Below are 12,538 nucleotides of genomic sequence, written 5' to 3' on the forward strand. Positions count from 1 at the left end.
TGCAACCTCCGCCTCCCAGCCTCAGGTGATCCTCCTCTCTCAGGTAAAACTCCTGTCTCAGCTTCCCGAGTAGCTGGGACTACAGGCGCCTGCCACCATGCCTGGATAATTTTTGTATTTACAGTAGAGACGGGGTTTCACCATGTTGGCCAGGCAGGTCTCAAGCTCCTGACCTCAAGTGATTCGCCTGTCTTGGCTTCCCAAAGTGCTGGGATTACAGGTCTTTTTTTTTTTTTGAGATGGGCTCTGGCTTTGTTGCCAAGGCTGGAGTGCAGTGGTGCAATCTCAGCACATTGTAACCTCCGCCTCCCAGGCTCAGGCAATCCTCCCTCCTCAGCCTTCCAAGTAGCTGGGATTACAGGCATGCACCACCACACCCGGCTAATTTTTGTATTTTTTATATTGTATTTTTTGTAAAGATACGGTTTCACCATGTTGCCCAAACTGGTCTTGAACTCCTGGGCTTAAGGGATCTGCCCACCTTAGCCTCCCAAAGTGCTGGGATTACAGGCGTGAGCCACTGTGCCCAGTGCTGAGATGCTTTCATCTTGAAGTGTTATTTTCTTTCACTCATAAATTTAAGGTTATGATGTTAAAACAAAGGTAAATCAAAGAGGCTCTGAGAAGCCGGGGTTGTGTTTAGTCTATAGGAGACAGGCTAGTAGAAACTTGTCTGTCATGGGTTTGGTCTCCGCTGTTCCTCTTATCTCCAGAAATAACAGGTGGAAACTACATAGCACTCACTCTCCACAGTCTTGCCTGCAACTTAGTGTCCCCAATTAGCACCTGAGAAGTCCTCCCAGGTGAGTCCCGAAATCACATCAGAATGTTACAACACACCAGAATGTGACAACACACCGGAATGTTAACACACCGGAATGTTACAACACACCAAATGTTACAACACACTGGAATGTTACAACACACCAACACACCGGAATGTTGGAATGTTACAACACACCGGAACACCACACCAGAATGTTACAACACACCCTGGAACGTTACAACACACCGGGAATGTTACAACACACCAGAATGTTACAACACAGCATGTAACACCAAATGTTACAACACACTGGAACGTTACAACACACCGGAAGGTTACAACACACCGGAATGTTACAACACACCAGAAAGTTACAACACACCGTGTAACACCAAATGTTACAACACACTGGAACGTTACAACACACCGGAAGGTTACAACACACCGGGATTGTTACAACACACCGGAATGTTACAACACACCAGAATGTTACAGGAATGTTACAACACACCAGAATGTTACAACACATTGGAATGTTACAGGAATGTTACAACACATCTGGATGTTACTCTTCAGATGGCTGGGATGTCATCCATCAGACTGAGGTATGCTTTTAGAACACTCTGCTCCTGGTGACCAGCCTGGCCAACAACGTCTCTACTAAAAACACAAAAATTTTCTGGGCGTGGTGGTGGTGCGCGCCTGTGACCCCAGCTACTCAGGAGGCTGAGGCAGGGGAATCACTTGAACCCGGGAGGCAGAGGTTGCAGTGAGCCGAGATTGCGCCACTGCGCTCCAGCCTGGGCAACAGAGCAAGACTCTGTCTCAAAAAAACAGAAAATAAAGAGCACTCTGCTGCTGAGGAGCTGGGCTCATCCAAAGGAGCCTCTGAAGAAGGAAGGGGCGGATGCAACAAGGCCTCAAGGACATCAACGAACAGGAGAGGTGTGGCTGCCCATGCGAAGACAGAGCAACGGCATACGACGGAGTAAAAACCACATCAACAGAAGTGGAAACAGGCCCAGAGAGCGTGAGAGGTTTCTGGTTTCAAGAAGGCACACTGAGTCCCTGCACCCGATGCCTCTCCTTCCCCAAATCCCACTGGAATACACAGAGAGACATAAAAACAAGGAGTGTCCTGTAGCAGAGCAGCCAGGCTGGCCCATGAGACAGAGGGAGCAGTCTTCTGGGAGACATGGCTCTTGCTGCTGCGGATCAGCCAACAGATCCGTGGAAAGCAAAGGTCCCTTCTCCGGAGGCTTCCTGGTGCCTGCCATGAATGTGTCAGTGATGTCCAGAGCTCTGGCAGCCACTGTGAAACCTCGAGGCAAAAACCTAAGCAAAAACAGCAGCGTGGAGTGCACAGAAGGCCCTGGTGACCTCAGGAGTAGCTAAGCTGAGCGGGCATTTCTGGACTTTTTATCAGGGAACCAGCTTTCCTGTCAGATCGAAACACAGCCTAATCTGAGATTCAGAGGCTCTTCTGTTCATAGGAATCTGCAGACTGCTATGGAATGTAAGAACGCGAGAGCCAAGCACTCCAGGACTAAGAATGAGCCCAGACGACACGAAGAAAGCCGTGAGACTTCACTGAAGAACAGGAAGAGCTTAACAAACAAGGAGAAACACCATTTTCCTGGGCTCTGTAAAACTGTCAATTCTCCCCAAATCAAAAATCTCAAAAAGATTTTTCTATTAAATTGGAAAAGCTAATTCAAAACATAATCTAGAATAGAGAATAGCTAAGAAAATAAAATAATAATAATATGTATAGCGCGGTCCAATTTAGAGAATCCATATGTACACATCCTCCACGTGACAAACCCTAAAAGAAAACAGAAAACATTCCCGTCACGCTGCACCCAGATGGAATTTCTTCCCAATGACCATGGAAGAGGTAGGAGTCATGCCGTAAGGAACAGCATCTGCAAAACTAGTTTTAAATAACATCCTCTTCTGGATGAACTCTGAAAACACCACGCTAAGTGAAAGAGCCCAGTCACGGCCGGGCGCGGCAGCTCACGCCTGTAATCCCAGCACTTTGGGAGGCCGATCGGACGGATCACGAGGTCAGGAGATCGAGACCATCCTGGCTAACACGGTGAAACTCCGTCTCTACTAAAAATACAAAAAATTAGCCAGGCGTGGTGACGGGTGCCTGTAGTCCCAGCTACTCAGAGGCTGAGGCAGGAGAATGGCGTGGGAGGCGGAGCTTGCAGTGAGCCGAGATCACACCACTGCACTCCAGCCTGGGCGACAGAGCGAGACTCCATCTCAAAACAAACAAACAAACAAAAAACAAAAAAAAATTAGCCAGTCGTGGTTGCAGGCACCTGTAGTCCCAGCTACTCGGGAGGCTGAGGCAGGAAAATGGCGTGAACCTGGGAGGCGGAGCTTGCAGTGAGCCGAGATCGCACCACTGCACTCCAGCCTGAGCGACAGAGCGAGACTCCGTCTCAACAACAACAAAAAAGAGCACGCATGATTCCATGTCTGTGAAGTGTCTAGAACAGAAAAATCCAGAGGCCGAAAGCACACGCAGCTGCCAGGGGCTGGGGGGAGGGGACATGGGGAGTGACTACTGGTGGGGTCGAGGGGAAGGGGACATTGGGAGTGACTGCTGGTGGGGCCGAGGGGAAGGGGACACGGGGAGTGACTGCTGGTGGGGCCGAGGGGAAGGGGACATGGGGAGTGACTGCTGGTGGGGCCGAGGGGAAGGGGACATGGGGAGTGACTGCTGGTGGGGCCGAGGGGAAGGGGACATGGGGAGTGACTGCTGATGGGGCCGAGGGGAAGGGGACATGGGGAGTGACTGCTGGTGGGGCTGAGGGGAAGGGGACACGGGGAGTGACTGCTGATGGGGCCGAGGGGAAGGGGACATGGGGAGTGACTGCTGGTGGGGCCGAGGGGAAGGGGACATGGGGAGTCACTGCTGGTGGGGCCGAGGGGAAGGGGACATGGGGAGTGACTGCTGGTGGGGCCGAGGGGAAGGGGACATGGGGAGTCACTGCTGGTGGGCACCGGTTTCCTTTTGATGTCAATGAGGGGTGATGGTCCCACACCTTGTGATGTACTAAAATCCACTGAAATGTACATTTCGGCTGGATGACTTTTATGGTATGCGAATTATAGTCTCAATGAAACTGCAAAATACACCATGGTACTAGAGTCCCTGATCTTCACTTCTCTTGGGAAGTGAAGGGAACAACACACTCAATATTGACTCCTACAGAAATCTCACTACTGAGAACCTCATGCCAGTCCTCAGTCGCTTATCTGCCTCTGTAACAACACAGGTAAAGAGTAGTGAACAAAAACCATGCAACCAGCACCAAGACCTCATGAGATGTGACCTCACCACAACTGGAGGAACGCTCTCGCCCTGCAGGAGAAGGCTCCGTGGAAGAGGCCGAGGCTGTGGGGAAGAGGTCTGACGTCGACGTTGATGGCTGTGGTTCCTCAAAGCACACCTGAGTGGCGGGCGACGACGGAGGGACCCGGGGATCGGCCCCTCGCCCTGCACCTGCACCTGAGGTATCTTTGGTCCCATGGAACACATTTTCCTTGTTAGCTTCTGTAACCCAAAAGGAGCAGAAGCAGAAGCAGCACACATCCAGGGCTCAAGCAGACACTCTAGGGATTGAAATGCTCTTAAGAATGCAACAGCCCCAAGGCCAGGCACGGTGGTGCAGGCCTGTAATCCCAGCACTTTGGGAAGTCGAGGCAGGTGTATCTCCTGAGGTCAGGAGTTCGAGACCAGCCTGACCAACATGGTGAAACCCCGTCTCTACTAAAAATATAAAAATTAGCCAGGCGTGCCGGGCGCGGTGGCTCATACCTGTAATCCCAGCACTTTGGGAGGCTGAGGCGGGTAGATCACGAGGTCAGGAGATCGAGGCCAACCTGGCTAACACAGTGAAACCCCATCTCTACTAAAAATACAAAAAATTAGCTGGGCATGGTAGCGACTGCCTGTAGTCCCAGCTACTCGGGAGGCTGAGGCAGGAGAATGGCATGAACCCGGGAGGTGGAGGTTGCAGTGAGCCGAGATCGTGCCACTGCACTCCAGGCTGAGCAACAAGAGCAAAACTCCGTCTCAAAAAAAAAAAAAAAAAAAAGGAAGACTGAAGCAGGGGAATTGCTTGAACCCAGGAAGCGGAGGCTGCAGTGAGCTGAGATCATGCCACTGCACTCCGGCCTGGGCAACAGAGCGAGACTCCATCTCAAAACACAAAAGGAATGCTATAGTTCCTAACATGCACCCACTTCTTTGCTACACTCTTACTTACCAAAGGATTCTTGTGTCATGCCTTGCTTTTCACTTAAAGATTCATAGAGGTATGCCACGTCTAAAAGAAAATCAATCAAATCAGAAAAGTGGTGGCCCCTGTGCAAACTGAGAACACATTTTTCTCTTCTGTTCTCCAGTCCATTTGTTTTTGTTGATTATTTTGACTCATCAGCTAATAACAAATTCATCAGTTTAAGAGATTTCAAAACAAGTAATCTAAAACATCTCTACCAACACAAAAGAAATAAGCCTCGGGAAAAAATGGCATCAGGAGGCAGAAGAAGGTGAAGAATCTATGCCTCACTTATAATTTCAAACTACACAAAGGAGCAGATACAAGATCCTTCCGTGTGGCCAGGGGCTGGTTAAGTTTATGCTGAAGATGCCTAAGACATATTTGCCCCATTCTCCCTCACCACTGTGGTCTTTAGGTATTTCAGGGGTGGCCAGGTGTAGTGGCTCTTGCCTGTAATCCCAGCACTCTGGGAGGCTGAGGCGGGTGGATTACCTGAGGTCCCAAGTTCGAGACCAGCCTGGCCAACATGGCGAAACCCTGTCTGTACTAAAAATACAAAAATTAGCCGGGTGTGGTGGTGTGCACCTGTAATCCCAGCTACCTGGAAGGCTGAGGCAGGAGAATCGCTTGAAACCAGGAGGTGGAGGTTGCAGTGAGCTGAGATCACGCCATTGCACTCCAGCCTCGGCAACAGAGCAGAGTGAGACTCTGTCTCTTATTTTTTTTTTAAATTAAATAAATAAGTATTGGCCAGGTGCAGTGGCTCATGCCTGTAATCCCAGCACTTTGGGAGGTTGAGGTGGGTGGATCACCTGAGGTCGGGAGTTTGAGACCAGCCTGTCCAGCATGGCAAAGCCCCGTGTCTACTAAAAATACAAAAATGAGCCGGGCGTGGTGGTGGGCACCTATAATCCCAGCTACTCGGGAGGCTGAGGCAGGAGAATTGCTTGAACCCGGCAGGTGGAGATTGCGGTGAGCTGAGATTGCGCCATTACACTTCAGCCTGGGCAACAAGAGCGAAACTCCATCTCAAAAAAAAAAAAGTATTTCAGGGGTGACCTTCGAAGGACTCCCATAACTTTCCTTGTCCTATACCGTTCTTCCACAAAACAAAAACGGGACTTCTGGAGCTGAAAAAACTTACTGGAATCCAGTCTAACCTTTGATGTTTCTTGTAAGGTCTCCAAAAGCAGAACCATCAATGGCCTCCAGACCCCTGGTCCTAGGTTTTATTCCCCATAACTCAAGTTCTTCTCCTGTAGAACCCAAACCATCCCCATCAGTTTCTCCTTGGCTGCCATTTTGGGATTGGCTGCTCATGGCCACAGTGGTATTCCTGAGGAATGGCTGGGCTCAGGCTGCAAAGTCAACACTCCCACTCAACAGACACTATTCACGGCAGGAACCCATGTGAGCAAGAAATGGGGTGTAGCCAGGAGGAACGTTCCTATGGGAAGGGATGTAGCCAGGAGGAACGTTCCTATGGGAAGGGATGTAGCCAGGAGGAACGTTCAGAGCGCGCCCTCACGTGCAGCCCCGTGCGGGTCTGACCCCGGCAAGCCTTCCTCTCTCTTACTGTGTTCCGGTTCATTCTTCCTGTACACCAAGTAGATGACATCCCCAGTCTGTAAAGGGCATGTCTGCTTCTTAACAACCTTCAGCTTGTTAATCACTGTTCCACTGGTGCTGTAAAAAAACAAAAACACAATTTATTCTACTTAAAATAACTTGGAGTTACAAGATTTTTTTTCTAGCACCATTAGCAAGCAGCTCGATATGACCACTCTGGAAATACTCATAGGAACAGTGTAAATATGTAACGATGCACACATCCATGCACCCCTCACCATTCTCTCGAGAAATGGCTCGCCCACTTCTCCCTGACTGACAGCCTAACCAGCAACCACACCTGCTCACGTGCTTGGCAGCTCTGTGCTGCAGGGCTGGGTTCTCTCCCCGTTTGCCTCCTAGTGGACCCGGAGGACTCGTCTGCAGTGTGGTGCTTCCACCTCCAGCCTCCCCTGAGCTGGACTTGCGCTATCCACAGTTCTGTTCCTTGCAGCCATCACAACCCCGGTGAACTCATGCCTCCAATGAGTACTGATCCCTCCCAAGAGACTGGCTCTGGGCAGAAGCGGACTAAATGCTGGGCCGTCAGCTGCAGGACATGGCCCTGCACTCAGAGCTTGTGGTCTGGCTGCCAAGCCCCTTGAGGTACTCTGCCCAGGGAGAGGCCAATGCAGATGCTGCTGACCCAGGGACAGACAGGAGGAGGCTAAGTTGATGGGGCAGGAAGTGCCTCCTGGGGACTTCTGAGCAGAGACCTGACAGCAAATCAGGTGTTGGTCAGGTGACCAAGGTCCAAGAGCACAGCATACCCGACACACAAAACGGCAACCGGGCAAAACGACTGAAACCACACAGGCCTCAGCTCTGCAGCTTCACTCCCGAGGCCCCAGCAGTGGACAGAATTCACATCCGAGTGACCACCACGGTTTGCTGAGGGATGGGAGTGGCAAACGATTTCCATAAACAGAGGGTAAACAGTGTAGGTTTTGTGGTCACCACTGCCACTACTCAGCTCTGCCGTCTGTAGCAGGAAAGCAAATGCAGACAGTAAGCAAATGAACTGCCACGGCCGTCTCCCCGTAAAACCTCCGAAACCAGGCAGTGGCTGTGTGTGTCTGAGTTCTGCTGTTACAACACAAAGCTGACCCTGGAAGATGCGGTTTTGAGCTGTGCAGATGCACTTATACACGGGTTTTTTTCAATGAGAGGGAATGAATCCCACACATATGCTGGACTGACTTTCTGTGTCCTCCTGCTCCACAGGGCTGGCTACGGGGCTGGAGTGCACATGGACTTGGGTGCATGCAGGGGTGCTGGAGCTGGACTGACTTTCTGTGTCCTCCTGCTCCGCAGGGCTGGTTACGGGGCTGGAGTGCGCACGGACTTGGGTGCATGCAGGGGCGCTGGAGCTGGACTGACTTTCCGTGTCTTCCTGCTCCACAGGGCTGGCTACGGGGCTGGAGGGTGCACGGACTTGGGTGCATGCAGGGGGCTGGAGCCAATCCCCCCAGATGCCGAGGGGCGACTGCAGTCATCACTCATCCTCCTGTTCTTTCCAAACAAAAATCTGATTATTTCACTCCTCCGCTTACACCCCTTTGATGACTCCTCACTGCTCTCAGGCTAAAGCCCAAGCTCCCTTGTGTGACTTTGCCGCTCACCACACGCTCCGACCACACGGCCCTGCTTATGCTCAGGGGCCCCTACACACGTGGTTCCTTCTGCCTGAGCACCCCTCCCCTCCAGCCCACCTCTGCCAAGGAACGTGGCACCTCTGGAACCTGGAAAAGGCAGAGAACAAATTCTCCCCTGGAGCCTCCAGAAGAAACCAGCCCTGTTCAGACCTGGATTTTAGCCCCATCAGTCCCATATTGGACTCTGGACCTCCATAACTATAGTAAGACAGCAAATTTGTGTTTTTTAAATCCATTAAGCTTGTGGTAAATTACAATAGCCATAAGAAAGTACCACCACCATGCAGTCAGCACAGGGAAGCCATGCCCTGAAGCAGGCGGGACGGCCCAGGACCAGCACCCAGCGTGGGGAAGCCAGGCCCTGGAACAGGTAGAAAGGCCCAGGACCAGCACCCAGCGTGGGGAAGCCAGGTCCTGATGTAGGCGGGAAGGCCCAGGACCAGCACCCAGCACAGGGAAACCAGGCCCTGGAACAGGTGGGAAGGCCCAGGACCATTACCCAGCGCGGGGAAGCCAGGCCCTGGAATAAGCGGGACTGCCCAGGACCAGCACCCAGCGCGGGGAAGCCAGGCCCTGATGTAGGCGGGAAAGCCCAGGACCAGCACTCAGCGCGGGGAAGCCAGGCCCTGGAACAGGCGGGACTGCCCAGGACCAGCACCCAGCACGGGGAAGCCAGGCCCTGGAACAGGTGGGACTGCCCAGGACCAGCACCCAGCGCGGGGAAGCCAGGCCCTGATGTAGGCGGGAAAGCCCAGGACCAGCACCCAGCATGGGGAAGCCAGGCCCTGGAACAGGTGGGACTGCCCAGGATCAGCACCCAGCGCGGGGAAGCCAGGCCCTGATGTAGGCGGGAAAGCCCAGGACCAGCACCCAGCGCGGGGAAGCCAGGCCCTGATGTAGGCGGGAAAGCCCAGGACCAGCACCCAGCGTGGGGAAGCCAGGCCCTGAAGCAGGCGGGACAGCTCGGGACCAGCACCCAGCGCGGGGAAGCCAGGCCCTGATGTAGGCGGGAAAGCCCAGGACCAGCACCCAGCATGGGGAAGCCAGGCCCTGAAGCAGGCGGGACAGCTCGGGACCAGCACCCAGCGCGGGGAAGCCAGGCCCTGATGTAGGCGGGAAAGCCCAGGACCAGCACCCAGCGTGGGGAAGCCAGGCCCTGGAACAGGCAGGACTACCCAGGACCAGCACCCAGTGCAGGGAAGCCAGGCCCTGGAACAGGTGGGACTGCCCAGGACCAGCACCCAGCGCGGGGAAGCCAGGCCCTGATGTAGGCGGGAAAGCCCAGGACCAGCACCCAGCGTGGGGAAGCCAGGCCCTGGAACAGGCGGGACTACCCAGGACCAGCACCCAGTGCAGGGAAGCCAGGCCCTGGAACAGGTGGAACTGCCCAGGACCAGCACCCAGCATGGGGAAGCCAGGCCCTGAAGCAGGCGGGAGAGCTCGGGACCAGCACCCAGCGTGGGGAAGCCAGGCCCTGAAGCAGGCAGGACAGCTCGGGACCAGCACCCTGCCTTTCCCATTGTGCCAAGAAATAGAGAACTTAATCTGATACCTATTAGACTAGGAAAAGGAGCATCAGTTCTTCCTATTAAAACCTACTTCCTAGTCTTCTATCCCTGAAACTATCAGTTACCAAAGAATCTCACAGAGCCTGATCTTTACCAAACAAAAGAAATCCTGCGGTGAGAACAGCACACTCTCAACATACTGCTAGAAGACCACCTGCCACTTGCAGCAGATTTAAAAGACGCACATTCTGGCCGGGTGTGGGGGCTCACACTTGCAATCCCAGCACTTGGGGAGGCTGAGGCAGGTGGATCACCTGAGGCCAGGAGTTCAAGTCCAGCCTGGCTAGCATTGTGAAACCCCATCTGAGCTGGGCGTGGCGGCGGGCACCTGTAATCCCAGCTACTCGGGAGGCTGAGGCAGGAGAATCGCTTGAACCCGGGTGGCGGAGGTTGCAGTGAGCCGAGATCGCACCAACAGCACTTCAGCCTGAGCCACAGAGCGAGACTCCGTCTCAAAAAAGAGAAAAAAAGGAATAGGCACATTCTGAGTAACACTGACACAGACTTCCCTTCCGAGAAATCATCCCAAGAAAATAGACATGAAGGCAGAGTTTGGGAAAGAGTCACTGCAGTGTTATTTATAGTAAGAAAAAGTCAAAACAATAAATGTCCACCAATAAGGGAAGTGACAAAGAAACTATCCTAAGATAATGAAAAGATGAGCTGGATGTAGATGCAGTGACATGTGAAGCACTCCATAAAACACCATAAGTGAAAAAAGCTGGCCGGGTGCGGTGGCTCACGCCTGTAATCCCAGCACTTTGGGAGGCTGAGGCAGGCAGATCACCTGAGATCAGGAGTTCGAGACCAGCCTGGCCAACATGGTGAAATCCCGTCTCTACTAAAAACACAAAAAAATAGCCGGGCTTGGTAGTGTGTGCCTACAATGCCAGCTACTCGGGAGGCTGGGGCAGGAGAATGGCTGGAACCTGGGAGGCGGAGGTCGCAGTGAGCCGAGATCGTACCACTGCACTTCAGCCTGCAACACAGCGAAACTCCATCTCAAAAAAAAAAAAAAGAAAGAAAGAAAAAAGCTGACGCTACAACAGTATGTGTAGTGTGATTGCATTTATGCAAAATATATATACCAACATATGCATTTTTAACGTATGAATAGGATTTTGGAAAGCTTTCCACTTTCCAAGTTTAATATCCCTAAGCTGAATGTCCCTAATCAGAAATGTGAAATCCAAAACTTTTTGAGCACCAACAAGACACTCAAAAAAATACTCACTGGAACATTTCAGAATTTTGAATCAGACATGCTCAACTGGTAAGTATAATGAAAATATTCTAAAATCTGAAGCAATCCAAAATCTAAACAGTCTAGTTTCAATCATTTCAGATACTCAATCTGTACTTCAGTTGTACAAGAACGAGAATTTATTAGTTTTAAAAAATGATTTTTTGATTTGAGGGAAAGAAATCAAACTTGAATAGGCTTGCAAGAACCAAAAATTACCAGCATCTTTTAAGTCTTATTTCTGAGACATACTTAATTTGAATACATTCAAGAAGGGTCATAGACACCAAAGTGTCACTAAGCGTCCCATCCTGGAAACCAGGAAATACATCTTCTAATACCTTGGGAGCCTAATTAACTACAGTCATGCCCCAGATAATAAACTTTTGTTTCGTTTTGTTTTGAGATGGAGTTTCACTCGTTTCCGAGGCTGGAGTGCAGTGGTGCCATCTCAGCTTACCACAATCTCCGACTCCCGGGTTCAAGTGATTCTCCTGTCTCAGCCTCCCGAGTAGCTGGGATTACAGGCGCATGCCACAACGCCCGGCTAATTTTTATATTTTTAATAGAGACAGGGTTTCTCCATGTTGGCCAGGCTGGGCTTGAGCTCCTGACCTCAGGTGATCCAACTGCCTCAGCCTCCCAAAGTGCTGGGATTACAGGTGTGAGCCACCGCGCCCGGGCTGATAATAATGTTTTTTTCAACAGATGCATATACGATAGGAGTCCCACAAGATTAAAATATCATATTTTTACTGCACCTGTTCTGTGTTTAGATAAATACTCTTACCATTGTGTTACAACTGCCTATAGCATTCAGTACAGTAGCACGCTGTATAGGTTGATAGCCTAGGAGCAATGGGCTATACCATATAGCCTAGGTATGTAGTAGGCTACACCATCTAGGTTTGTTTAAGTATACTCCATGAGGTTTGCAAGATGATCAAATTGTCTGACACATTTCTCAGACTGGATCCCTGTTGCTAAGGGACACATGACTGTGCTGTTATAAAAATGAGCCGCTGTTATCACACTAAAGACAGCATTTCTTCTCCTCCTCAGCCGTGGCACACAGCACAGAGCACGAAGTCAGGCTTCTTAAGCTACGAGAAGAAACATCAAAAGAAGCTCAGAACATACTCACCTGGTATCTTCCAGTGTCACCTGACCTGATTTTTCATCCACTACAATTCTACAGTGATCTCCAGAGACCAGTTTATTGCTGGGGAAGGAAAGGTCGCAACCTAAAAAAGAGAGGGTGGGACAACACGGGATATGATCGTGGTAACTGTGAACACTACTGCACTTTGTTTACCAAAGTATGTGGTTCCAACTCAGGATCCCCATTGTACATATGTAAAAAAAACACTTGACCAAGAAAGACATAAAGA

The 12,538-nt window shown here is 51.3% G+C and overlaps 1 protein-coding gene across 50 annotated transcripts in view; it reads right to left on the minus strand.

Moving 5' to 3' along the window:
* The window catches only part of CHFR (checkpoint with forkhead and ring finger domains), a 46,833-nt gene that overhangs the window by 24,410 nt on the left and 9,885 nt on the right, over positions 1 to 12,538 (minus strand). For 12 of the 50 annotated variants that reach the window (XR_010147879.1, XR_010147883.1, XR_010147882.1 and 9 more), the window contains 4 exons: positions 12,292 to 12,391; positions 6,650 to 6,759; positions 5,056 to 5,115; positions 4,125 to 4,304 (listed from right to left, as the gene is read on the minus strand). Coding sequence is in view for 44 of the 50 variants with exons in the window: in XM_016924723.4 (XP_016780212.2) it covers positions 4,125 to 4,304; positions 5,056 to 5,115; positions 6,650 to 6,759; positions 12,292 to 12,391 (450 nt within the window). In the remaining 6 variants the exon portion in view is untranslated. Of the gene's footprint in view, positions 1 to 4,124; positions 4,341 to 5,055; positions 5,116 to 6,649; positions 6,760 to 10,158; positions 10,356 to 12,291; positions 12,392 to 12,538 lie in introns of those variants that run through there. The other 38 variants (XR_010147880.1, XM_016924720.4, XM_016924718.4 and 35 more) reach the window with 10 other exon arrangements.

The sequence above is a fragment of the Pan troglodytes genome, chromosome 10 (assembly GCF_028858775.2).
Source record: "Pan troglodytes isolate AG18354 chromosome 10, NHGRI_mPanTro3-v2.0_pri, whole genome shotgun sequence".
In the NCBI taxonomy this organism is placed as follows: Eukaryota; Metazoa; Chordata; class Mammalia; order Primates; family Hominidae; genus Pan; species Pan troglodytes.